General features: G+C 40.0%; 1 protein-coding gene across 19 annotated transcripts in view; it reads left to right on the top strand.

Moving 5' to 3' along the window:
• Positions 1 to 6,643: 6,643 nt before the first annotated feature.
• HACE1 (HECT domain and ankyrin repeat containing E3 ubiquitin protein ligase 1) overlaps positions 6,644 to 26,919 on the top strand; it is a 182,639-nt gene continuing 162,363 nt past the window's right edge. For 5 of the 19 annotated variants that reach the window (XR_008548611.2, XM_016956055.4, XM_009451720.5 and 2 more), the window contains exons 1-5: positions 6,644 to 7,372; positions 14,608 to 14,662; positions 15,978 to 16,067; positions 17,736 to 17,840; positions 23,678 to 23,753. Coding sequence is in view for 7 of the 19 variants with exons in the window: in XM_016956055.4 (XP_016811544.1) it covers positions 7,297 to 7,372; positions 14,608 to 14,662; positions 15,978 to 16,067; positions 17,736 to 17,840; positions 23,678 to 23,753 (402 nt within the window). In the remaining 12 variants the exon portion in view is untranslated. Of the gene's footprint in view, positions 7,561 to 14,607; positions 14,663 to 15,977; positions 16,068 to 17,735; positions 17,841 to 23,677; positions 23,754 to 26,919 lie in introns of those variants that run through there. The other 14 variants (XM_063813321.1, XM_063813317.1, XM_063813314.1 and 11 more) reach the window with 11 other exon arrangements.

The following is a 26,919-nucleotide window of genomic DNA, read 5'->3' as shown; positions in this document are numbered from 1 at the left end:
ACAAAAAAACCCCAAAACTTTCTCTCAACCCCAATCCCACTCCAGCTACCTTTCTGTTGCTCTTTTTATTCCACAGCCTGGTTCAACTATCAATATTTTACCAGGACAGACTGCCTGAACAATTGAGCCCTTCAGGAAGCGAACTCCCTTTGGGAGGTCAACCTGCAAGGATTAGTCTTGAACAAGTTGATGCTTCTTTTCTACTTTATATTATCTCCCTAGTTTCCAAACACTATCTGTAGAGTTATATCTCCAAATGTATATTGTAAGCCCAGAATAGCCATGTATGTCGAGTCATCTATTTGATATCTCCACTTCAGTACCTCAAAGGCACCTCAAACTTTCCATGACACAATCTCCTTTTCCATACCTGGTTCTATTCAGTGTTCTCTTTTCCCAGGAATGGTGCCATCATACATAAAATTGCATAATCCATTTTCTGTTTCCCATTTCCCATACGCAGTCCATCATTAGGTGTTACTGATTTTATTACAAAAATATTTCTCAATGTTATTTTGAAAACATTTTACTCTACTGACATAACCACTATGCTGTCCAAAAGACAATCATCTTTTGGACTAAATAGTAAGTAGCCCACAAACTATTTATTGCTTATCTATTCAACTGTCAATCTAATTCATTCTTCATCCTTCAGGTGGAGTAAACGTTTTCCTTCCAAACACAAATCTGATCATATTATTCCCACTTGCTTAAGATCCTTTAATGCCTTTCCACTGCTCTTATGCTAAAGGCCCTATCATGGCTAGCAAAGCCCCACATGGACTGCTTCCTCTCTCACCGTTTCGTAGTGTACTCCCTTTTGCTCCTTGACTTTCAATGACATAACCAAAATACAACTTTCTTTAGATTCCTTGAACATTTCATGCACCATAGGATCTTTGCAAATTCCATTCTCTCCATTGAGCACTTTTTTTTTTTTTGAGATGGAGTCTCGCTTTGTCACCCAGGCCAGAGTGCAGTGGCACAATCTTGGCTCACTCCAACTTCTGCCTCCCAGGTTCAAGCGATTCTCCTGCCCCAGCCTCCTGAGTAGCTGGGATTACAGGCACATGCAACCATGTCCGGCTAATTTTTGTATTTTTAGTAGAGACAGGATTTCACCGTGTTAGCTAGGCTGGTCTTGAACTATTGATCTCAAGTGATCCACCTGCCTCAGGCTCCCAACGTGCTGGGATTATAGGTGTGAGCCACCACACCCGGCCTCTTTTTTTTTTTTTCAAGCAGGGTCTCACTCTGTCACCTAGGCTGGAGTGCAGTGGCACAAACATGGCTCACTGCAACCTCATTCTCCTAGGCTTGAGTGATCCTCCTGCCTCAGCCTCTGGAGTAGCTGGGACCACAGAGGCACGCTACCATGTCTGGCTGATTTTTAAATTTTTTTGTCAAGACAAGGTCTCGCCATGTTGCTCAGGCTGGTATTAAACTCCCGGACTCAAACGATCCTCTTGCCTCAGCCTCCCAAAGTGCTGGGGTTACAGATGTGAGCTACTGCGCCCCACCAAGAATATTCTTTATCACCCTAGCTCCTTTGCCTAGATACCTTCTATTCATCTTTTGATTCTTAGGTTAAGTGTCTGTTTTTTTGGAAATCCTCTCTAGATGTTCCTAGCCTTTCACAGAATGTTTTTTCCAGCCTTTCAGAACACTTATCTCTACTTACAATTATATATCCGTGAGCATAATTATTTGAAAAACATTATTTAAGAAATATCTCTATTCCCCTCCTACAGGCAGTATGTTTTTTTGTTTACTAGGAATTTAGTAATACTTCTGTATAAATAAATGTTATATTTATCTATACATCTTTGTTTCTATTTCAGGTTGTTTCTTTGGACTATATGCCCAGAGGTGAATTGAATGAATCAAAAGGTACACAACAATTCTTTTTTTTTTTTTTGAGAGGGAGTGTCTGGGTCTTTGCCCAGGCTGGAGTGCAGGGGCACGATCTCAGCTCACTGCAACCTCTGCCTTCCGGGTTCAAGCCATTCTCCTGCCCCAGGCTCCTGAGTAGCTGGGTTTACAGGCACGTGCCACCACACCTGGCTAATTTTTGGTAGAGACAGGGTTTCACCATGTTGGTCAGGCTGGTCTCCAACTCCTGACTTCGCAATCCACCCGCCTTGGCCTCCCAAAGTGTTGGGATTACAGGTGTGAGTCACCGCAATCAGCCTGTACACAACGTTTCTAATGGCTTTCAGTACACAGACAGTTAGATGTGTTAATAGGCGATGACATATTCTCCCCTAAAGAACCCATTAATGAATCAAAGATAATTTGGGAAAGTTTTAGGTTGTAATTTCAATGAGGTTTTTTTTTTTTTTTTGCTTTCTTTTGTTTCAGCATTTTAATCTGTGACTTCAATCCCTATATAGAGAGGGAGCTTGTCAAGTCTGCACATGATACACAGCACAGAAGATACCAGACAACTGATTAATAGATGCAGGACCCAGCAATATCTTTTCAGGTTATACTAATGACCTCAGGCTGGGTGCGGTGGCTCATGCCTGTAATCCCAGCACTTTGGGAGGCTGAGGTGGGTGGATCACCAGAGGCCAGGAGTTTGAGACCAGCCTGGCCAACATGGTGAAACCCCGTCTCTACTAAAAATACAAAAAATAGCCGGGTATGCTGGCGCTAACCTGTAGTCCCAGCTACTCGGAGGCTGAGGCACAAGAATTGCTTGAACCCAGGAGGCGGAGGTTGCAGTAGGGGTTGCAGTGAGTGGAGATCATACCACTGCACTCCAGCCTGGGCAACAGAGCAAGACCCTATCTCAAAACAACAACAATAACAACAACAACAACAACAAAAACTAATCAAGATGAAATCCAGCAGGACAAATGTAGGATCCTTCACTTTGATTAAGAAATTCTGTAGCATGGGTACTGGATGAAAGTGTAGTTTAGTGAGACCTGTGGCTGCCTCTCATTGCTAACTCCAAAGTCCCTTCTACTGGCTTATGTGTCCCCTGCATTTCCTGCCTCTACTTCCAGACCTACAGTCTGCTTTGTTTTTCCTTTGATAGCTTCCTCCGTCCACTCCATTTCTTGGGATTTTCAACCTACCCTACCCTGGCTTTGGCCATGGTCTTCCTAGTTGCCACCTCAGTGACACTGCTCTGAGGAAGGACACTCGGATGCGTTGTATTTTTGTAACTGTAATATATGTGCTTTAAAAGGATGTGTATTCCCTCTTCATTAGTAGTGAAGTGAATGTTCACACATGCCCTTTAATGAGACTTGTAGTTGAAGTTTTTTAATCTTCTGTATCTTTAACTGTCTTTTTCTGCTAGCTTTATTCGTTTCAGAGCGAAGGGTGTGAAAAATCTAGCACCATGGTGTGGAACTTATACTTGTAATTCTGTCAAGTGTAGCTTTATTTTTAGTCTATGTCTTTAGGTGTAGGTTCAGGACTAGTATAAACTTTCTGGTAACTCTCTTTGACTCTAATAATGTTTTTTCCTTTAAAATTTATTTTGCTGATATTAATATTGTTCATGATAGTTAATTTTCTGTGCCAACTTGGAGGGTGTTTTTGGAAGAGATGAACATTTAAATTGGTTAAAGCAGATTGCTCTCCATAATATGGGTGGGCTTCATCCAATCAGCTGAAGGCCTGAATAGAAGAAACAGCAAGAGGGAATTTTTCAGCAGACTGCCTCCAGACTTCATCTGTCTTACTAGCTGCCCTGGCCTTTGACTGGAATGGCATCATCAGGTCTCTCGGGTATTGAGACCGCTGGTCCAAACTGTAGATTTTGGATTTGCTAGCTTCCATAATCACGTGAGTCAATTTCTGATAATAAATCTCTTTCTCTCTCCATATATATACACACATTCTACTGGTTCTGTTTCTCTAGAGAACCCTGATATATTTTTATATCACATTTATTTGGCTAATATTTTCTATGGTATCCCTTTTTTCCATTTCCTTTTGGAAATGGTGGTCCCTTAGAAACAGCAAATAGCTGTTTTATTTGATCTTTTCAGATGTAAGAAATAAATCAGATCAAGTACAAATTGCGATCCAGGATATTTTGAGTCAGTGTTGAGAAGCTTGCCTTACTGCATTTCCCGTACAGTTTATAAAGCGTAAAGATGAAGTACTTTGGCCTTTTTTTCATGATTGTCTGTTATACATTAATTTTTTTAGGGAAACTATTTAAGCTGATTTGTCTATAGCTGATTGGCTTAGTTTCACTGAATCATGCTGACAAGGATGTAAACCTTGCGTTTTGTGTTTATTATTACAGATGGTGTTTTGGGGAAATGAGGATGATGAGTTTTGGTTTGTGGTTATACACAGTTGGACTTGGGTATATCTAAACTGTGGCCTCCATTTTTATTTTTCTTTAACACACTGTCTAAGACCTCTATGTTTTAGAGTAAACATTGAGTTTACTCTGTTTATATTTTCTGTGACCATGGATATATTTAGATTTATTTCTACCGCTACTTTATGTTTTGTTTTTATGACCATTTTTCTTTGCTTCCCACCCATTTCCTGCCTTTTGTTGAACAGATTGTTTTTCTCTTCTCTTTCCCTTAATGCTTGGGAATCTTCAATAAAACCAATTTCCAGGAAGAAAAAAATACCAGATATACAAAAAAGAAAGTTAAAACTGTCTGGGCCACAGAAGAACCTGGGTTATCATTAGTGAAAAACTCTACGCTTTTGTTAATGGAACTTATGATACAAAGTGCCCTTTTGAAACTTCCACTTGATGTTTTTGGTGTTGGTGACAGGTGAGAAAATCTACTCTTTAGCTAATAATAATCTATAAGAAGCTGTTTAGCTGTTTTGGTGTTCTCCTGGGCAGCTTTCTTCTTCGTGTGATAAGTTGCCCTGTCTAATACGGTAACCACAGGGCACATACAGCTATTTAACTTAATTAGTTTCATTACTTATACTTTAATACAAATTTAAAATTCAGTTGCACCAGCCACATTTCAAGCACCCAGTAACCCCATTTGGTTAGTGGATGCTATTTTGGGCATTGCAGATTATAGAATATTTCTATCATTGTAGAAAGTTCTGTTGGACAGGAGGTGATAAGCTGATAGTAGTACTGCAGCTTTATACATTTTGAAGCAGAGCTATTGGGAGACTGCATCATATTGCAGAATTTGGAACTGACAATTTACATCAGCATTACCTGTTCCATTATCTTCTGCTCCTGTGGTGAACAGTGACCAGCATGAGATGCAATGCCCACCATGGAGGCTGCTGGGGGCTCCTACCCCTGCCCACAAACTCCAGGCTTGGTCCTCACAGGACGTTGGAGGTAATTTATATGGAGCAACAGCCTAGAGAGCAATGGTGATAACAGCAGCTGAGAGAAGCTGAGGGGCCAACTTCTGTACAGCAGTGGGAATCCTGACTTTTTGAATAGCATAAGAGGCCAAGCAAGACTGGAACATTTTTAGTTGAAGCCAGGTTGCAAACGGTTGAGCCTGGGCTAGACTGGTCCATAACGTCTGGTATTTCTTTCTTCCTTTCCTTTTTTTTTGAGACAGGGTCTCGCTCTGTCACCCAGGCTGGAGTGCAATGGCAGGATCTCAGCTCACTGCAGCCTCCGTCTCTCGGGTTCAAGCGATTCTCCTGCCTAAGCCTCCTGAGTAGCTGGGATTTCAGAGGCACACCACCATGCCCGGCTAATTTTTGTATATACATATTTTTAGTAGAGACAGGGTTTTACCATGTTGGCCAGGCTGGTCTCAAACTCCTGACCTCAAGTGATCCGCCTGCCTTGGCCTCACAAAGTGCTGGGATTACAGGCATGAGCCACTGCGCCCAGCCTCTGGTATTCTTTTGAAACTTTGACCTCTACCACCTTGTTGCCAGACTGGTTTAGGTATCATCTGATTAGGTGAAGATTACAGAGGTCTTCCCCGAGCCTGTGGCACCACTGGCACAAATGGTCACTAGCTGGAACTGATTTAGGACGGCACTGGCAGGAAAAACACATGCCAACCACCATCTGCCCCTTCATATCCTGAATGGGCAGGTGAGACTCTCTTTCTCTTGGCCAGCCAACATACATCATCAACGTACACGTGCCCATTCATTTCAGGAACAGCTTTGTCTCTTTGAGGAAGAGAAGCTGAAAAAGACAAGCCTTTTGTTTCTCCCTCACTCCAGCATCATCTTGGCACTGGTAATATATCCAAGATATATTGGTGTTAGCCAGGCTCACATTTACCCCTTTGATTGGGTTAATTTTTTCAAGTTCCAACTTCTGTTGTTTCAAGTTTCAAGTGTTCAACTTCTGTGCAGAGCTTATGAATATGATTTTTCGCCACTGAGTTCATTTCTTCCACAATGTAGGTATCCAAATTTTTTTGTAACTTACAAAGTCAAATCCTTTGGATTTCCCACTAGGCTGTGTCATCACATAGACACTTTAGCATTGTACCAAATAAATGAAAAATTTTTTTCAGGTTGTCATCATTCGTATCTTCCCCAGAGCTTTAACTTTGTGCTAGGTGCCTTGTTAAATACAGGGATACAACACAGTTCAAGATTAAATGTCCCTGCCCTCATAAAGCCGCCCGGCAGGAAAAACAACTAATTAAGCTATTGTCAAGTTATTTACAATGAAGACAAAAGCATATTGTGCTTTTGGATTTGTTTGATTTTATTACTCTTTAAGTTTGACATATGAAAATACCATACTTAAACAGTTCATGTAGGGTACCTGAAACAAAGGCACTAATACAGTACTAGAAAGGTGGTGACGGATTTAAGAACAATTGTGCCAATTTCTAATCTGTTTTATAGTAAAGTTATAGAATTGGAGGAAGCTGCTCCTGTACAACTTTGGACGAGGGTAGGAGGAGCAGGGCGTCAGAATGCCTTTCCAGGAACTTAGGAGTACGCCCAGTCGCTGCGTGGCTTCCCGCATACTCAGCCCTGCGCCCGCGTTGGCGTGGCCTGGGCGCCCCCAACGTGACTCCGCCCAGGGCGCTCCGTTCTGCCAGCTGGAAACTACAGTTCCCAGAAGGCCACGCGAGCCCGGGAGGGACGCGGCGGCGGGGGCTGCAGGAAAGGCGCGAGCAGAGGCGGCGGCGGGTGTACCGTAGGTGGTCGGTCCGGCAGCAGCCCGGCCCCCGGACGCTGGACGTGGCCCCAGGCAGCCCTCGCAGCTCAGTCCTCTAGCCGGGGCAAGCCCGCGTCTCCGCCTGCTGGACGGGCCCAGGCGAGATGTAGGGCTCTGGGCGCGGAGGCCGCCGGTGGGGCGGCTGATCGCGGAGGATCGCGGAGGGCGCGCCGAGGATGGAGAGAGCGATGGAGCAACTCAACCGCCTGACGCGCTCGCTGCGCCGCGCGCGCACCGTGGAGTTGCCCGAGGGTGAGCCGGGTCGCGGGGCCAGGCTGGCCGCGGGGCTGGGGGCGGCTAGTGGGGCAGGAGCTCCGGCCGCGTCAAGGTCGGGTGGAAAAACTAACTGAAAGCTGAGAAAACGCCCACTTTTACTTTCCAGAGCTGAGAGGCGGCCCCGGGCCCCGAACTCCCGTGGCCCGACGCTCCCACCCCGGCAGGTGGGAGTTTTCGGGAGGAAACTGGGTTGGTGGGGGTTCCGCTGCTGGGAGGAGCGAGACAAAGGTCTCGCAACGTCTGTCGATTAGGGGTCTTGGCAAAGGGGCAGGAATACCAGCCGGAGGCCCGAGACCCGGAGTCAGAAAACATGATAATTGCGGGTCATTTAACAGTAGCTGGGGATAGAGATGATCCAAAGATAGTGTTTACTTTAAGCTGCATCGGGGGGCCAGGCGGGCTTTTATTTTTGTTATTTTTTAAAACGTGGGGCACTGCCTTGTTTTGATAACAGGCAAACAAAGGGTTGTCAAACATCAAACAGGTACTCTTAAAGTACTGTATGGGTAAACACAATATGTTTTTCTTTAATATGCATGCCTGCCTTCATTCTTCATTTATTCATCAGACTAGTATTGAGTGGGCTAGCTGGTAACTAGGACGCATCTGCAAAGAGGAATAAGGCATGGTCCCTGAGGATCAGGACTTTTAGTTCACCGTGCCAGGGTTCCCTCAGGACAGGTAAAACTCTGCTAATAACAAGGAGAGAAAATAAGCAGTTTTGTTTGCAGCGTCAGGAATTCAGACATTTTAGTGGTGATGGGAGACAGCAGTGCTGCTTCTAAGAAGCTTTTGGCTCTTTATGCCCAAGTGAGAGAAGGGTTGGGAGGAGGTTGTAGCTGGTGAATAGCTTTTTTCTTAATTGTAGTACTTTATCTTACTTTTTCAAAACTCTCTTTGAATTGCTGCTGGGTGGTTTGTAGGATAGGGAAGGAGACCTTGGCAGACGGTCATGAAAGAAATGTGGGATTGGGTACTTTGGCGATAATTTTCTTTCCTTTCTTTTATAGAGATGAGGTCTCACTATGTTCCCCAGGCTGGTCTTGAACTCCTGGGCTCAAGTGATCCGCACCCTGCTCCCCCCAAAGTGTTGGGATTACAGATGTGAGCCACCGCGCCTGGCCTGGGGATAATCTTCTTGAAAAAATGGTCTCTAGTCTCTATTTAGAATTCAGATTTTGGTAACTAGATTCTAGCTTCAACTTTTTGTATATTTTCTTTCCAACTTCCACCTTTGAATCCATTTCTTAAGTGCTACTCTTACTTATTTTTCGTAGTCGAATTATTGGTATAGCTTTATGAAGACTACATGTATAATTTATATTGTCTAGTTTGAATCCCGATATTTTTTACATAAATGTGATTTAGAAGACTTTGATAATGTTACTTGGTTTTAAAAGTAATATAGTTTCATTGTAGAAAATTTGGAAAATAAAGAAAAACAGAAAAAAAATGTCATTCCACCATCCAGTTATAAACAGTGTTACCATTGTTATTTCTTTTTCCCTCCCTAACAAGTTAAAATCATGTTGCATATAGTCTTTTATTTTGTGTTTAGAAAACATCCTTTTTTTTTTTTTTTGAGACGGAGTCTCACTCTGTCGCCCAGGCTGGAGTGCAGTGGCGCCATCTCGACTCACTTGCAAGCTCTGCTTCCGGCGTTCACGCTATTCTCCTGCCTCAGCCTTCCCAGTAGTTGGGACTACAGGCCCCTGCCACCAGGCCCGGCTAATTTTTTGTATTTTTAGTAGAGACGGGGTTTCACCGTGTTAGCTAGGATGGTCTCGATCGCCTGACCTCGTGATCTGCCCGCCTCGGCCTCCCAAAGTGCTGGGGGATTACAGGCGTGAGCCACCGTGCCCCGCCCCAAATGTTGTTTTTTTTTGTATTCTTCAATAGGCTTAATGACTTCAGAATTTCATAGGATGCATGTAACAAATGTTGAATCTAAATACTGTTTTTAAACTGATTTTATGAGAAACAGCTTTGTATTTAAGACATAGTCTGCCTCTAAATACTTCCTTAGGGTTAATTCTTACAAGAAGAATATCTACAATACATTTCTAAGGCTCAACATATCAGTTTCTCAACTTACTCCTTGGAAAGTTCCACCAGCAGTCTGAGAGTGCCCAGAAACTAGAGTATGATTAGTAAAAGTAAAACTTTTCCACATAGGCAAAAATGGCATCTTGTTTGCATTTGCTTTTCTTTGATTATAATGAATTTGTTCATTTTGTTCCTTGAATTTAATTTATCTTTGTCTCTAAGCTCTGATGAGTCTTTGAATTCTCTGAGCTTGGCTCTTTAAAGTATCTCATACATATAGGAATGTATATATATGTAAATATATATGTAAATATATATGTAAATAAATATATATGTAAATATATATGTAAATATATATGTAAATATATATATGTAAATATATATATAACATTCCTACTGATACAAATCCACATTTGTGCTTACATTTTAAGGGCTGAATGGAAACTCTGAGATCTCTCTAAATTTAGAAAATAATCAGATTTTTTTTGCTTTGTTAGAATTCAGTAATTAATAAGCATCTAATTACAACAAACTATTAAACTTGTAAACTTTTTAGTCAGCTTGTACTCTAAAATTAATTTTGTTGCAAAGGTTGAAACTATAGATGTTTGATAAACTGAGTTGGATGCTATGTTTCCTTGAGATGATGAAAACCTGAGTATTACCCTAAGTAATGGAGTGCAGGTAGTTGAGTCCTCCTAGGCAGGCCTAACACAGGAATATTCTTGAGAGAAAAAGAGGTGAAGAGTAAGAAATTACTTTAGGGATATGGATTCTTAGTAGTGTTTAAAAGTTGGAGGCCGGGCGCAGTGGCTCACACCTGTAATCCCAGCACTTTGGGAAGCCGACGTGGGTGGATCACCTGAGGTCAGGAGTGTGAGACCAGCTGGCTAACATGGTGAACCCTCGGCTCTACTAAAAATACAAAAAATTAGCTGGATGTGGTGGCGGGTGCCTGTAATCCCAGCTACTTGGGAGGCTGAGGCAGGAGAATTGCTTGAACCTGGGAGGCGGAGGTTGCAGTGAGCCAAGATCGCGCCACTGCATTCCAGCCTGGACGTCAAGAGCGAAACTCAGTCTCAAAAAAAAAAAACCACATAAATAAAAGGAAGGTGTATGTTGTTAGTGTATGTAAAGTTTGAACTACTATATAGTGAATGCAGTTTGTTTAATAAAATAATAAAATTTGAGCCCATTTTAGCATATGTGATTGGGATAATTGTGTTTAAAAAAATTACTCCATGTGATGGTTTGAAGAGAAATTGTATATAATTAATTACTCTGAGCACCTTTTTTTTGTTAACAGTTGGGTTTTGAAACTGTAGTGATAAAAATGACAAACATGTCTAATAAAGTGATAGATTAAACTTTTCTTGTCACCCTGGAGACTTTAATTACATACGTAATCCTGAAGGTGTCTTCAAGAGTAGACAAGGAAGTATCTGGCAACAAATTGTATTCTGTCCTTTCTTAGTATAGTATTTCTTGGATAGTCTCCTTCTAGCACCACAGTTGTGGTTAGATTTATTTCTTCATACTTACCTGTTAATGTATGTGACCTACTTTTTTCTTTAGGTTAGATGTGACTTAAGATGTAAATCTAATTTTTATCTAAAAAATAAAAACCTTACAAATACAACCATTGTGAACCTTATTATGCTCACTAACGCTCACTTAAAATTATGCACTATCTTGATTTAAAGTTTATCTTGATTTAAGTTTAAACCCACAAATAACAAGTGTTTTTTTATGACTTTATTATGGGGTGACTTAATGGAAATTCTCATGGTTTAGAAGTTCAGATTTTTATTGGGACATGTATTATTATATGAACGATAAAGAATGTTGTCATGCCAAGGGAGGCTTAGTGTAGTATTTTCAACTCCTGGTGGTGACTCATTGGTAGTTTCTGAGAGCAATTAGTGGGTTGCAGTCAGCATTTAAAAAAAGAAATATAAGAGGATAAAACAGAGTCTATTTTACATATTAAGAATAGTATTCTATTGTAGACCTTCTGGTTATGTGGTATATACTGGGTGCATTGTAGGATATATTTTTATTTTTTATCTTTATTTTTTATTTTTTTTTCCGAGATGGAGTCTCGCTCTGTTGCCCAGGCTGGAGTGCAGTGGCACGATCTCAGCTCATTGCAAGCTCTGCCTCCTGGGTTCACGCCATTCTCCTACCTCGACCTCCCGAGTAGCTGGAACTACAGGTGCCTGCCACCACACCTGGCTAATTTTTGTATTTTTAGTAGAGATGGGGTTTCACCTTGTTAGCCAGGATGGTCTTGATCTCCTGACCTTGTGATCTGCCTGCCTTGGCCTCCCAAAGTGCTGGGATTACAGGCGTGAGCCACTGCACCCAGCCAGGATATATTATTTGTAGAGGCTCTGGAATCAGCCACATAATGCCACTGTTACACAGCTTGTTACTTAACTAGTACTTCAGTTTTCTCATTTGTAAAATGAGGATAATAGTACCTACTTCATAGGGTGGTTGTGAGGAGAAAAGCAATGATACATGCAAAGTGTTTAGAAAAGTGCCTTTAAGATAATGGTTCTTAAATGTTATTAATAGGATTTATTAGTATTTTACTTTTATAGTGAAAAAGTTGTTGCATCTGCATACTGAACTTGTGAATGTTGCCAAGGACTAAATTGTTTTTCATGTATACACTCACAGTAAAATAGTGAACAAATATGTGAAGGAATATTGATAACTTTTTTCCATTTCCCCTCTAAATAGCTCAGTTTATATTTCTAAACATATGAATTATGTTTTTCAAACACAATTATAATACCATTACTAGAGCCAATACAATTAACAGTAATATTGTATTATCTTGAAATAAAATACCAAGTCCATATACAGTTTGTCCTCATCTCAAAAATTGTCTCAAAAATGTCCTTTTACAGTTTTTTTTTTTTTGAATCACTATCCAGATAAGGACTACATATTGCGTATGTTGATGTGTCTCTTAAGACTCTTAATGTATGACAGTTCCTCCTCCTTTTAAAAAAAGTGTTTTTTAAAGTAATTTTAAACTTACAGAAAACTTACATGATTAGCCCAGAGTTCCTCCCATGTAACTTCCACTCACCTTTCCCTAAGGTTAACATCTTGTACAACCACAGTACAGTTGTCAAAAATAAGAAATTAACATTTGTGTATACTATTAACTATACTACAGAGTTTGTTAAAATTTCACCAGCTTTCCCACTAATGTCATTTAAGGATCCAATTCAGGATAACACATTGCCTTTAGTTATGTTTCTTTAGTCTCCTCCAAACTGTGGTAGTTCTTTAGTTTTTCTTTGTGTTTAACGGTCGTGAGACTTTTAAAGAGGACCGATCAGGTGTTTTGTGGAATTCCCTTTAATTTGGGCTTTTCTGACATTTTCTCATGATTAGATTGAAGTTATGCATTTTTGGCAAGAACAGTAGTCCACCCTTATCTGCAGCTTTGCTTTCCGAGGTTTCAGTTGCGGGAGGCACAGCACGATATTTTGAGAGAGAGGGAGAGAGACCACATTCACATAGCTTTTATTACAGTATAGTGTTATAATTGTCCTAATTTATTATTTATTGTTGTTAATCTCTTACTGTGCCCAATTTATAAATTAAACTTTATCATGTAGGGAAAAAAATCATATACATAGGGTTTGGTACTATCCATGGTTTTAGGCATTGACTCGGGGTCTTGGAATGTATCCCCTGCGGATAAGTGGGGACTGCTGTACTGCAAAAGTGATGTGTCCTTTTCAGTGGATCATATCAGGAACTATATGATATTGAGCATATATTATTTTTGGTGATGTTACCCTTTGTCAGTTGATTAAGATAGTGTCTGCTGGGTTCTTCACTATACATTTTCTTTTTCCTTTGTAATTAGTCAATATTTTTGAGAGGTACTTGATACTGTGTAAATATCCTGTTTCTCCTTAAACTTTAACCTATTAACTGAGCATCAGCATTAACTTTTAAAAGGGCTGAGTGGGGGTTGTCAGGGTTTCATCTTTGTAAATAATTTATTTAAAAACATAAACCTCCAAAATACATTGAATTGAGAAATGACCCTTAGTAATATATAAAAATCAATTCAAAACACTAGCTAAAATGTACATAAGTATAATATGGCATCATAGATGTTGATTTTTAACCTTTTGGGTCATGTTTTTGTGAATTTATTGTGTAAAGGGTCTCTCTTAGCCTGTTTTCTGCTGATAGAACAATACCACAGACTGGATAATTTGTAAAGAAAACAAATGTATTTCTCACAGTTCTGGAAGCTGGGAAGTCCAACAGTGTGGCACCAGCATCGAGTAAGAGTCATCCCATGGTGGAAGGCAGAACGGTGAGAGAGGAAGGGTGCTGAACTTCATTATAACTAACCCACTCCTGGATTAACAGAATTAATCCATTCATGAAAGAGGAGCCCTCATGGCTCAATTGCCTCCCCAAAGCCTCACCTCTTCACACTGCCATAATAGCAACCAAATTTCCAACACATGAACTTTTGGTAGATGCATTCAAACCATAGCACATATGAATAAAAATGTTGTGAGTAAAGTGGTAAGTACAATGAAGACTTCAGTGCTCTTTCATAAAAGCTTCTAAACTAATTTCTTTTGTAATAATATTGACAAGAAGCCAGTATTGTGTATATTTAAGGTTTTAAAATTATTTTAGCATATATATATTTAATATCCATATATATTTAAAATTCCCCCAAACTACATGTAAGTATGATAAAACATGATGCCTATAAATACCTCTTTGGAAGTAAAAGAAATTTCAATTGTTAAAGCTACAGAAAGGTTTTTGGATGATGATGCGCGGGCTACCATACTACACTTAGAGAATTGTTTTTTGGTGGATAATGGGACAAAACCTTCTGAAGAATCAGTCTTTAATTTTCCTTTTACATCCAGAAGCTAAGCTCTTTTGTAATGATGTAAAAGGGATAAGCAGTGGAGGGGATGAAAGATTCTGCACTATCGTAAATTCTGAAATACCTCTGGTATTCTGCATTATTCTTTCCTCCTTCTTCCTCTCCTTTTCGCTTTTTGTATAGAGTTAGGAAAATTCTAAACTAATCTTAAGTATCACCCCTTGGACAAAGTAGGGGATAAATGAACTCTTTCTGTTTTTTTTTTACTCAGATAATGAAACTGCTGTTTATACATTAATGCCAATGGTTATGGCTGATCAACACAGGTGAGTGCTTGTTTCAAAAATTTTTGCTTTTTAAGAAGCATACATTGTTCTAAATGTGTACTGCATGCCCGCGCATGCGCGCGCGCACACACACACACACACACACACACACACAGACAGTTTGGACATAGATGTTGTTCTGGGGCAAGTTATTTAACTTTTCTGTTATAATTTTGTGTGTGTGAAATAAGGAATAAGATTTTCCAAGATCTATATGAGCTGTAACATTTTATGATAGATTTTCTTAATGAATATTGAAATATTAAGTATTTGGTTGGTCACTCACATAGAAAAATACATTGTCATGATTTCTTTTAGAGGTCACTACTGATCTTTATAGTAAAAGATTATGGCTGAGGGACAACTTATTTCCCTTATGTGCTACTTACTTTTGTGTTCCTTTTATTGATGTAGTGTTGACATTCTTTTACAGGGCCATATATGAAATACAATTATTTGGCTTTGTGAGGGGGTCTTTACACTTACACCAGTCAGCTCTGCCATGGCTAGCCATTGAATTTTTTGATATAAGAAGAAGAATGTAAAGAGAAATTATTTTGAAACAAGTTTAAAATTTTTTTTTTTGTTTTTAATTTCCTACCTGGTATAATTAAAAAATGTTTTTTGTCTGATTTTCTTTATTTGGCCAAAATTAATATAGCTAGGCTCAACTTTTGGCAAGGGGAGCAGCCAGGCCTACACCCTTTGTTTCTCAAGAATCTAAGGAAAGCTAAAGCCAGCTTAGTCTGTTGTGTGTCCTAAGAGCAGGTAACATAGGATTATCCAAGTGGCAGATGAGGAAACCTTCAGCACCAGCTTATTGGTCAAGGCGTTTGGTTTTTGGATGATACTGAGCTGGCTAACATACTAAGAGAATAGTGCAGTATTTTGTGGTGGGTGTGGGACAAAACTGGAAGAATCAGAAGAATAGCTAGGCCAGGTGGGGTGGCTCACGCCTGTAATCCCAGCACTTCGGGAGGCCGAGGCAGGCAGATCACGAGGTCAAGAGATTGAGACCATCTTGGCCAACTTGGCGAAACCCCCTCTCTACTAAAAATACAAAAATTAGCCGGGTGTAGTGGCATGCGCCTGTAGTCCGGCTACTCGGGAGGCTGAGGCAGGAGAATTGCTTGAACCAGGGAGGTGGAGGTTGCAGTGAGCCAAGATCTCGCCACTGTACTCCAGCCTGGTGACAGAGCAAGACTCTTGTCTCAACAAACAAACAAACAGAGCAGCTAAAGAGTTGTTAACTTGATTTATTATGTTTTTAAAAACTTTTTTTACACGTTGATTCCTCATTTTTATTTTGGCATAGGTCTGTTTCTGAACTACTATCAAATTCAAAATTTGATGTCAATTATGCGTTCGGACGTGTGAAAAGAAGCTTGCTTCACATTGCAGCAAAGTAAGACTAAAGATATTTTGAGTTAAACTCTGATCTAGGGCAAGGATCAGTAAGCTTTGAACAGCATTATCACACAATATTTCTGGGGAGAGATGAGAACAGACAGCTGAGTAGTTCTTTATCCTGTTTGAGGGCATGGTGTGCTATCCGTTCTGTCTCTAAACTGTTAACTTTGGGATTGTATGTAAGTCTCATGTCCCTCTTGTCTTGTTTTATATCAGATGAGAGTAGGTTAGACATGGAGATTGTCTTTCCTGGATGTACTTACTGGTACAGTTCACCAAAATTTTCTTTTTATCCCAGCAATATGAGATTTTATATGCTGTCTGCAGATGAAGTCATTGGCTTTATATTTTTTACATAGGTGGAGAATGATTTTTATCTATAGTCTCCTGGTATGTAATCAATCAGTTAACTAATTGGTACCTATCCTCTTTTCAGGATTTAGGTAGATGTGTTGAAATTAATTGTTCATGAATAATTTGGCTTATGAAAGGCCAGAAAGTTGAAAGTATCATATGGTTTCTTTGAAGTATTTGAATTTCTCAAATACTTTATAATTTTCATAGTAGAATGGACCATCTTGAAAGTAGAGAATGTTTACTGTTTGTGTCAGAAGTTAAATCAAATTATAGGTAAAAATAATGTGTTTAAAAGGCCATGCACAGGGGCTCACACCTGTAATCCCAGCACTTTTGGAGGCTGAGGTGGGTAGATCACTTGAGGTCAGGAGTTCGAGACCAGCCTTGCCAACGTGGTGAAACCCCATCTCTACTAAAAATACAAAAATCAGCTTGGCGTGATGGCGTGCGCCTGTAATCCCAGCTACTTGGGAGGCTGAGGCAGGAGAATTGCTTGAACCCTGGAGGCTGAGGTTGCAGTGAGCCAAGATTGTGCCACTGCTTTCCAGCCTGGGTGACACAGCAAGACTCTGTCTCAAAAAAAAAAAAAAAAAAAATGGACGGGCGTGGTGGCTCACGCCTGTAATCCTAGCACTTTGGGAGGCCAAGGCAGGCGGATCTTGAGGTCAGGAGATTGAGACCATCCTGGCTAACACGGTGAAACCCCGTCTCTGCTAAAAATACAAAAAAAAGTAGCCTGGCATGGTGGCAGGTGCCTGTAGTCCCAGCTACTCAGGAGGCTGAGGCAGGAGAATGGCATGAACCCGGGAGGCGGAGCTTGCAGTGAGCTGAGATCGCACCACTGCACTCCAGCCTGGGTGACGTGCGAGACTCTGTCTCAAGAAAAAAAAAAAAAAATGTGTTTAAGGCCAGGCATGGAGGCTCACACCTGTAATCCCAGCACTTTGGGAGGCTGAGGTAGGAGGATTGCTTCAGTTCAGGAGTTTGAAATCAGCCTGGGCAACATAATGAGGTCTCTTCTCTACAGAAAAAAAAAAAAAAAAAAATTACCCAATTGTGGTGGCTCATGCCTGTAAGTCCCAGCTACTTGGGAGGCTGAGGTGGGAGGATTGCTTGAGCCCAGGAGGTCAAGGCTACAGTGAACTGTGATGGTGCCACTGCACTCCAGTGTGGGCGACAGAGCAAGACTCTGTCTGAAAAACAAAAAGAAAATTGTGTTTAATAGAATATTTTGTTTTTTAATTAAACTACATCAAGTATGGCTGTATGTTGAATGTATCTGAACTGTCTTTTAATATTGTTTTAGTTGTGGATCGGTGGAATGCTTGGTTTTGCTGTTAAAGAAAGGAGCAAATCCTAACTATCAAGATATTTCAGGCTGTACACCCCTTCATTTGGCAGCAAGAAATGGGTAACTATTTAGTTTTCTTAAGTGGCTTAAGTTGTATTATCAGTTATTCAAGGCACTTTGCCTTCGTTTGATGATTCCTCCCGCATCCCTGTTATTTACCTTGGGAAAAACTACAATAATGGTGCAAATTTTATTTTCTATATATTTTTTGTATCTCAAAGATATTATTGATGATATTGTTCTTCTTTATTAGTGGATCTGGGGTCATTATATTCAATTTAAAAATAGCTATCATATTTATTAATTTATTAGATTCTTACTGATTTTCTTCTTGAAAATATATGTGGAAGTTCATTATTACTTGTATTATAGTGACATTGTATTTTCTGAAAAGCATAATTTTCATCTCTATTTTAGTGTGCTTTTTTTCTGCTAATCTTTTGCCACTCCTAACTCCATGGCTCATTTTGCAAATTGCTTGTTTAGCTAATTTTATTAATGGAATTATACACAGACTTAATATATTGTACACAGTTTATTTGTAATTATTGTGAATGAGCTGTACCAGACTAATCTTCCTAGATACTAGGGTAGTTTACTCCTTTTAGTGCTAACATTAGTTTTTATTTAGTCTGAGAAATCAGACCAAAATGATTGGAATTATGTTTAAAATGAAAATAAGTATTTTTTGATTCAGGACTTGAAGAACTTATATTTTATAAACTCTTTCTTTTTTTTTTTTTTTGAGATGGAGTCTCACTCCGTCACCAGGCTGGAGTGCAGTGGCACAGTCTCGGCTCGCTGCAACCTCTATCTCCCGAGTTCAAGTGATTCTCCTGCCTCAGCCTCCTGAGTAGCTGGGATTACAGGCACGTGCCACCACGCCCAGCTAATTTTTGTATTTTTAGTAGAGACGGGGTTTCACCATGTTGGCCAGGATGGTCTCGATTTCCTGACCTCAGGTGATCCGCCCACCTCGGCCTCCCAAAGTGCTGGGATTACAGGCGTGAGCCACCGCACCCAGCCTAAACACTTTCAAACACTGTAAAACTTCTTTACGGAGTCCAGGCCTGTAATCCCAGCCTTTTGGGAGGCCAAGGCAGGCGGATCATCTGAGGTCAGGAGTTTGAGACCAGTCTGACCAATGTGGTGAAACCCTGTCTCTACTAAAAATACAAAAATAATCCAGGCATGGTGGCGCATGCCTGTAATCTTAGCTACTTAGGAGGCTGAGGCATGAAAATTGCTTGAGCCTGGGAGGCTGAGGCATGACAGTCGCTTGAGTGCCCGGGAGAGCTAGGTTGCAGTGAGTGGAGATTGCGCCATTGCATTCCAGCCTGGACAACAGAGGGAAACTCTGTCTCAAAACAACAAAAACAACAAAAAAACCCCAAAAAACTTCTCTATGGACACAGTATACAAATGCATTGTGTCTTTTTTTTTAAATTACTCTTGAAGATGTTTTTGTTTCCTGTTCTCAACTGTGCTTCTAGATATTTGAGTTGACTGCCTAATAAGATGGATATGGAGCTAAAAATTGTCCATTACATCAATCCAAGGCCAAATTTTTGCGTATAAAGATTAAAACAGAGCAAAAAAGACAACAATAGTGTTGCCTAGGTTGGACAGGGGAAGGGCATAGTCCTTTGACTCTTGCTGATCTGTTCCATTTCCTGATTTAGCATGTGAGCCAGTTTAATTGTCCACTGTTCTCATAGGTAACAATGTGCTGATTAAACAGTTGTTTTTATAATTAGCCATGTTAGGTATCTTGTAATGTGTCACACCCAAGGTCATAGAGTAAATCATTCATTCCCTTGCTGAATTGATCTCGGGTCTAGGTATATTATCCCACGTGTTGATAGGGTATTGACAAAGGTCTTGAAAAGGTTACATGTAGAAAAATATCAGTACTCTGTTTCAACAACTATGTTAATGAAAGGAGAGATTAGTGCAGAGCAGGGATAAAAACTCTGCTGTCATTTCAGTAGGCGACTTAGTCATAAGACTTCAGTGTGAGGAGCAAGAAATAAGTCTTAGACTTGAAAGGCAGGATGTTCTTGGTCTGCTGAAAAGAATTTTCATGTACTGTTTTTCAGAAACAAATAAAGTGGCACAGAGAAAAGAAATAGTTTTGATCACTCTTTCTGTCAACAGTGATTGAAGACCATTACATTTTAAAGGTGAAGAAATATGGCAGATATTACATGATTCACATAGCTATTCAGCAAGGAGAAAAGGAATAAAAAGAATTCATGACCCTGTCTTTAATTTGGATACCTTTCTGTTTCTATAAAGATTACTCTTGATATTCAATACTTAAATATTTTGGTTTTTATTATTTATTGAGTGGAAGCCTTGTACAACTTAGAGGTGCTCAATGTTTGCTAAGTGACTTGAGTACTTCCTGTAGTGGCTGATGTTTTCAGAAATAGCTTTTTACTGTAATTTCTTTATGAGTTCACATTTATCCATACTGAAGTAGAAGTCATAGTAGAGTTCTTCCCATTTTGTTGGTCAATCTGCGTTTTGGGGCCAGCTTTTTGTTTTGTTCCCTCAGCTGTCATCAGATGGCTGCTATATTTCTCTTGGCTTGCTTTAGCATTTTTCTCTTTGCCATTAGTGCTGTATTGGATTGTCCTCCTTTCCAAAAGAAGCCCCATTAAGCTTCCACAGAGCACTTGGGTGACTGGTCCCTATGTAATTTGGGTTGCCATAAGCTCCCTATAATTGGGGCAATATCTGAGCAGGAATATAGTTGCTTCCTTGTACAGGGGGATTCAGCATTGCTCATGCTTATGTGAGAATGTTAGAAGGAGAGGCTTTAAAATTATTGTGTGTTCTTAGGTTGTGTTTTGGTCAGTTTTGAAAGAAGAGTTTTTCTTTATTTTTTAGGTGATTATGAGCTCATAAAGGGTAGGGCCCATGTGTTACATAATATTTTAGTTCTGTTAGCAAAATAGCTACTTATTTATTGGGTTGATTTGACTTATTCAGACCCTGGAAAATAGTAATAATGGTTGTTCAATAGAAAGATAGGATATATTTCTCTCCTACATTCCCTGTACCTTTTGCAATTCATTTTTGGAAGGGGAAGCATTATAGATTACTGCTTTTCTTCAACAACCCCTACCATAAACACTTTTTTGGGTCTATTTCCCTGGCTCATTCCTACCTAATGATTTATTTTGGCATTATTGGCTTAGGCCAGTGGTCCATAATAGGCTTCTGAAAGGTTTTAGAAATCCACCCATATAGGTATAGACACACGAACACACATTTAAACAATGTATTTATTTTAATGGGACTATCTGGTTTGTGGTCTCATGATTATTGAATATTTATTTCTTAAGGTTTTCCTAACAGTGTGTTAGATAAAGGAACTTTGTAAATGTTTTATCTTAAAAGTTTACCCAGAGTTGGCTGGGTGTGGTGGCTCAAGCCTGTAATCCCAGCACTTTGGGAGGCCGAGGTGGGCAGATAACGAGGTTAGGAGATCGAGACCATCCTGGCTAACACGGTGAAACCCCTTCTCTACTAAAAATACAGAAAATTAGCCAGGCATGGTGGCGGGTGCCTGTAGTCCCAGCTACTCAGGAGGCTGAGGCAGGAGAATGGCGTGAACCTGGGAGGAGGAGCTTGCAGTGAGCCGAGATCGTGCCACTGTACTCCAGCCTGGGCGACAGAGTGAGACTCTTGTCTCAAAAAAAAAAAAAAAGTTTACCCAGAGCTTTATTTTCCTCAGTTTCTTTGATTATAATGCTAATTTTAAGTGATATTTAACTTCATTACAAGTACAAAAAGCAAGAAAAGTAACTTGTCAGTTGTTTTTTTCTAAAAAGTTTTATTCAATCAATGAGAATTTTAGCTATTGACTTACAAGATTGAATATTAATAATCAAAGTTTTATTGAGAGCTACTATGAGCCTGGCTATGCTTACTACTGAGTTGATTAAAGAAATATGATATAATCCATGGTATGAAGATGTTTATGATCTAGTTGAATAAATAGTAATATATTCATGTATAGTATATACTCTGCCATTCAAAGTAATGGCAAAAACCACCATTACTTTTGCACCAACCTCATATTACTACTATATTTATTATATAATATGTATACAATACATATGTATTTAACATATACACACTGTATTGTATGTATTACTGTTTACTCCCTGGACTATTTACCAGTGAACTATACACTTAAAAATGGTTGTGATGGGGGCCGGGTGTGGTGGCTCACGCCTGTAATCCCAGCACTTAGGGAGGCTGAGGCAGGCGGATTGCCTGAGGTCAGGAGTTAAAGATGAGCCTGGCCAACGTGGTGAAACCCAGTCTCTACTAAAAATACGAAAAATTAGCTGGGCATGGTGACGGGCGCCTGTAATCCCAGCTACTTGGGAGGCTAAGGCAGGAGAATTGCTTGAACCCAGGAGGTAGAGGTTGCAGTGAGCCTAAATTGTGCCATTGCACTCCAGCCTGGGCAACAAAAGTGAAACTCTGTCTCAAAAAAAAAAAAAAAGGTTGTGATGGAGGCTGGGTGCAGTGGCTCACGCCTGTAATCCCAGCACTTTGGGAGGCTTGTGGGGGTGGGGGTGGATCACCTGACGTCAGGAGTTCGAGACCAGCCTGTCCAACATGGTGAAACCCTGTCTTTACTAAAATACACAAAAATTAGCCTGGCGTGGTGGTGCATGTCTGTAATCCCAGCTACTCGGGAGGCTGAGACAGAAGAATTGCTTGAACCTGGGAGGCGGAGGTTGCAGTGAGCCGAGATCGCATCACTGCACTCCAGCCTGGGCAACAAAGAGTGAAACTCCGTCTCAAAAAAAAAAAAAATGTTTATGATGGGCCACCGTGGTGGCTCACGCCTGTAATCCCTGCACTTTGGGAGACCTAGGCGGGCAGATCACGAGGTCAAGAGATCAAGACCATCCTGGCCAAACATGGTGAAACCCCGTTTCTACTAAAAATACAAAATTAGCTGGGCATGGTGGCATGCGCCTGAAATCCTAGCTGCTTGGGAGGCTGAGGCAGGAGAATCACTTGAACCTGGGAGGCGGAGTTTGCAGTGAGCAAAGATCTGCCACTGCACTCCAGCCTGGGCAACAAGAGCGCAGCTCCATCTCAGAAAAAAAAAAAAAAAAAAAAAAAACCCATACAAAAATTAGCTGGCGTGGTGGCACACGCCTGTAGTCCCAGCTACTCGGAAGGCTGAGGCAGGAGAATCACTTGAACCCGGGAGGCAGATGTTGTAGTGAACCAAGATCGTGCCACTGCATTCCAGCCTGGCAAGACTCTGTCTCAAAAAAAAAAAAATGTTATGATGGCAAATTTTATATGTATTTTACCACAATACAAATAACTTAAAAAAAAAAAGAATCTCTACATCCCCCTCCTCACCCTCCAGTGAGTAGAGGGATGCATAGACATGCATTTTAGTGATATTCTGAGTATGGTTTTGTAACATCTTAGTGTTATGTTTTAAATGTTTTGCTGTCAAGAATGTAAGATACAATGTTGAGACATCATTTTTCTCTATCCATTCCCCTTCCATTAGACTTGTATTTTGTTATATTTCTAATGAATATTACTATTTCATGAACTTAGTCAATACTAGAAACTTCTCTACAGTTTGAATGTGATTTGTCCCAATGATATGAAAACCTGACTGTGTCATTGTTTTATCCTGTTATCTTTGAGTCATAGAAGCAGTTTTGTATCTTGTGTCAAGTAGTGTTTGTTTAAATATTGCAGATATGGCTTGATATTACAGATAAAGATGTTATGATGTCATCAGCTGTTATTGATTGTTGCTAATATTTCAGTAAATTAATTGTCATTTGCATATATTTTTTAAGTACCAGTTATCCATGACTCTTTTTTCTTTTCAGGCAGAAGAAATGTATGAGTAAATTATTAGAATATAGCGCTGATGTCAACATTTGTAATAATGAAGGCCTTACAGCAGTAAGTGCTATCAATTTCATCTGATGTTTTAAAAGTATGTTTTAGAAAATGATATTGAATGTGACAGTTAGGCAAAGTGTAGTACAAGTGTTTCTGCAAGTTACTTTTTTTTGAGACAGAGTCTCGCTCTGTCACTCAGGCTAGAGTGAGGTGGTCTAATCTGTGCTCACTGCAGTCTCTGCCTCCTGGTTCAAGTGATTCTTGTGCCTCAGCCACCCAAGTATCTGGGATTACAGGTATGCGCCACCATGTCCAGATAATTTTTATGTTTTTAGTAGAGGTGGGGTTTCACCATGTTGGCCAGGCTGGTTTCTAACTTCTGGCCTCAAGTGATTCACCTGTCTCAGCCTCCCAAAGTGCTGGGATTATAGGCGTGAGCCACCGCACCTGGCCTGTGTTACTTCTTTATAGGGATTAAGAAGGTGTAGAATGATTTGAGATAAAGTTTTAAGCTATATTAAGATAAGTTATGGCTTACCATATTTCTCTCTTCTCCTTTTTAAGTTTATGACTTTTGTTTATTTTGAAGCTTATTCCCCTAGCCTTTGTCACTGACTTTTAAGGGACTTCTTAGGAGCATCTCTGCTGAGGTGTGTTATGTGTTCATTCTTGGAGAGCTGTTTTTCGTTATGTTCTTTTAAATACTTTTAGTATGTTCATTGTAGAATTAGATAGCTAGTCAGAAAGGAAGAAAAAAGGTAACAGAGGGAATGAGCACTCCCTGTATTCCTTGCACTCTGAGATAATCACGGTTAAAAAAAAAAAAAACTTTTGTATTTTCAGTAGAGACGGGGTTTCACCACGTTGGCCAGGCTGGTCTTGAACTCCTGACCTCAGGTGATCCACCCGCTGGCCTCCCAAAGTGCTAGGATTACAGGTGTGAGCCGCTGTGCCCGGCCAATAAAACCTTTTTTTAGAGACAGGGTCTCACTGTCACCCAGGCTGCAGTGTAGTGGCATGATCATAGCTCACTGCAACCTCAAACTCTTGGGCTCAAGAAATCATCCAGCATCATCCTTCCAAGTAGCTGGGACTATAGGTGTGTCTCACTACCCTTGGCTAGTATATTTTATATTTTTTTGTAGAGGTGGGGTCCTGCTTTGATGCCCAGGCTAGTCTTGAACTCTTGGCCTTAAGCAGTCCTTTCACTTCTGCATCCCAAAGATAAAATTACTGTTAACATTTTGTCCTGTTATTAGACTTATATTTTATATAAAGTAGTATTGGCCATTTTGCCATACCACTTTCTTTGCAAAAATAAGTTTATGTATTTTTGAATCACATGGAGGTGGTATGGGATATTGCTGAAGAGATTGTTGAAATCCCAAAGTTTTAACCAAATTGTCATTATTTAATGGAGCATTATTAATTTTAGAAGTAGAGATAACATAGAATTATGTTACTGTTGAGCAGTTGTTTTGAAATCATGGCAGAAAATGTTAAGTTTTATTTATTAAATTATACATTCCTTTGATAGTATTTATATTTTGAATCTTTTAATTTTTGAATAAAGAATAATATTGAATATTTACTTACCATGCTGGTTTTCAAGGCCTTTATGATTAAAAATTGGGGAATGAGGTATAGAAAAACAACTTTCCTAAAATTTTGAATGGCTTATTATAGAATAAACTCAATCATGATTATTATATGGAATCTACAATTCCTGTAAAAATTCAGATTTTGTTATGTATTAATAATATAATACCACCTATTCTGTAAGGAAAGACTGTATTCTGAATATCCGTAGGATGCTTAGTGACACGGTACGTGCAACAGAGGATTATGAAACCCTAGAAATGACATAGATCTTTCCTTAGGACACTAACCAGTTTAGGCATGATGGTTCAGTGTTAATATAATCTGTTTTAATTGCATAAGATGTTTTCTGTTAATTTCTTCCCTTCCTTCCTGTACTTTAAGGGAGGTGGAATAGAAAATTTGTAAAAATAAAATTTTTATTTAACAAAATTATTCATGTATGTATTTAAAGAATCAAATATTCTACCTGGCTTGTAGAAAACAGTCTCTTGGCCTTCCTCCCCAACCTCCAAACTTCCCACTCCCTAAACAACTTCTCTCAGCTATTTTTTTTTTTTTTTTTTTTTGAGACAGAGTCTCACTGTCGCCCAGGCTGGAGTGCAATGGCGCAATCCCAGCTCACTGCAACTTCCACCTCCCGGGTTCAAGTGATTCTGCCTCAGCCTCCCGAGTAGCTGGGAATATAGGCGCCTGCTACCACGCCCAGCTAATTTTTTTTGAGACAGAGTTTCACTCTTGTTGCCCAGGCTGGAGTGCAATGGTGCTGTCTTGGCTCACTGCAACCTCCACTTACCGGGTTCAAGCAATTCTCCTGCTTCAGCCTCCTGAGTAGCTGGGATTTCAGGCATGTGCCACCACGCCCGGCTAATTTTGTATTTTTAGTAGAGACGGGGTTTCTCCATGTTGGTCAGGCTGGTCTTGAACTCCTGACCTCAGGTGATCTGCCCGCCTTGGCCTCCCAAAGTGCTGGGATTACAGGTGTGAGCCACCGCGCCCAGCCTTTTTTTGTATTTTTAATAGAGACGGGGTTTTACCAGGTTAGCTAGGCTGATCTCGAACTCCTGACCTCAGGTGATCCACCCGCCTTGGCTACCCAAAGTGCTCGGATTACAGGTGTGAGCCACCGCACCGGGCCTCTCTCAGCTATTTTAATGGATTTTAAAATGTTGTCTCTATATATAAATAGCAGGCTAAATGCTACTTCCTGGTTTTTTGGTTTTAGGTATCACCTGTTGACTTTCTGGAAGATGAGGCTATTGTTCTCTTTTTCAGCCACTCCTCCCACCCTGTGGTGTATAAGCACATTAGCCTTGTGTCCCTCCAATACAATTATTGTAATTTTAGTTAGATCATTTTTGTGTGTTATTATTTTTTTGAGTACACGAAAACTATTCATAGTTAAGCCAAATAGTTGGTTATAGTTGCTTTCCTTTCTTGCATAACATTTTATTTTCCCTGTAGTTAATGATTGTCTTTTTTTAGAGATTAAGATAATTGTAGATTCACATGCAGTGCTAAGAAATAATAGAGAGAGAGAGTTGCCCTGCACTTTTTGCCGAGTTTCCTCCAGTGGTAACATTTTGCAAAACTATTGTATAATATTACAGTAAGGACATGGACATTG

This window comes from Pan troglodytes, chromosome 5 (genome assembly GCF_028858775.2).
Source record: "Pan troglodytes isolate AG18354 chromosome 5, NHGRI_mPanTro3-v2.0_pri, whole genome shotgun sequence".
Classification (NCBI taxonomy): domain Eukaryota; kingdom Metazoa; phylum Chordata; class Mammalia; order Primates; family Hominidae; genus Pan; species Pan troglodytes.
Note: the sequence above shows the minus strand (reverse complement) of the source record. Positions and strands in the feature narration are given on the sequence as shown.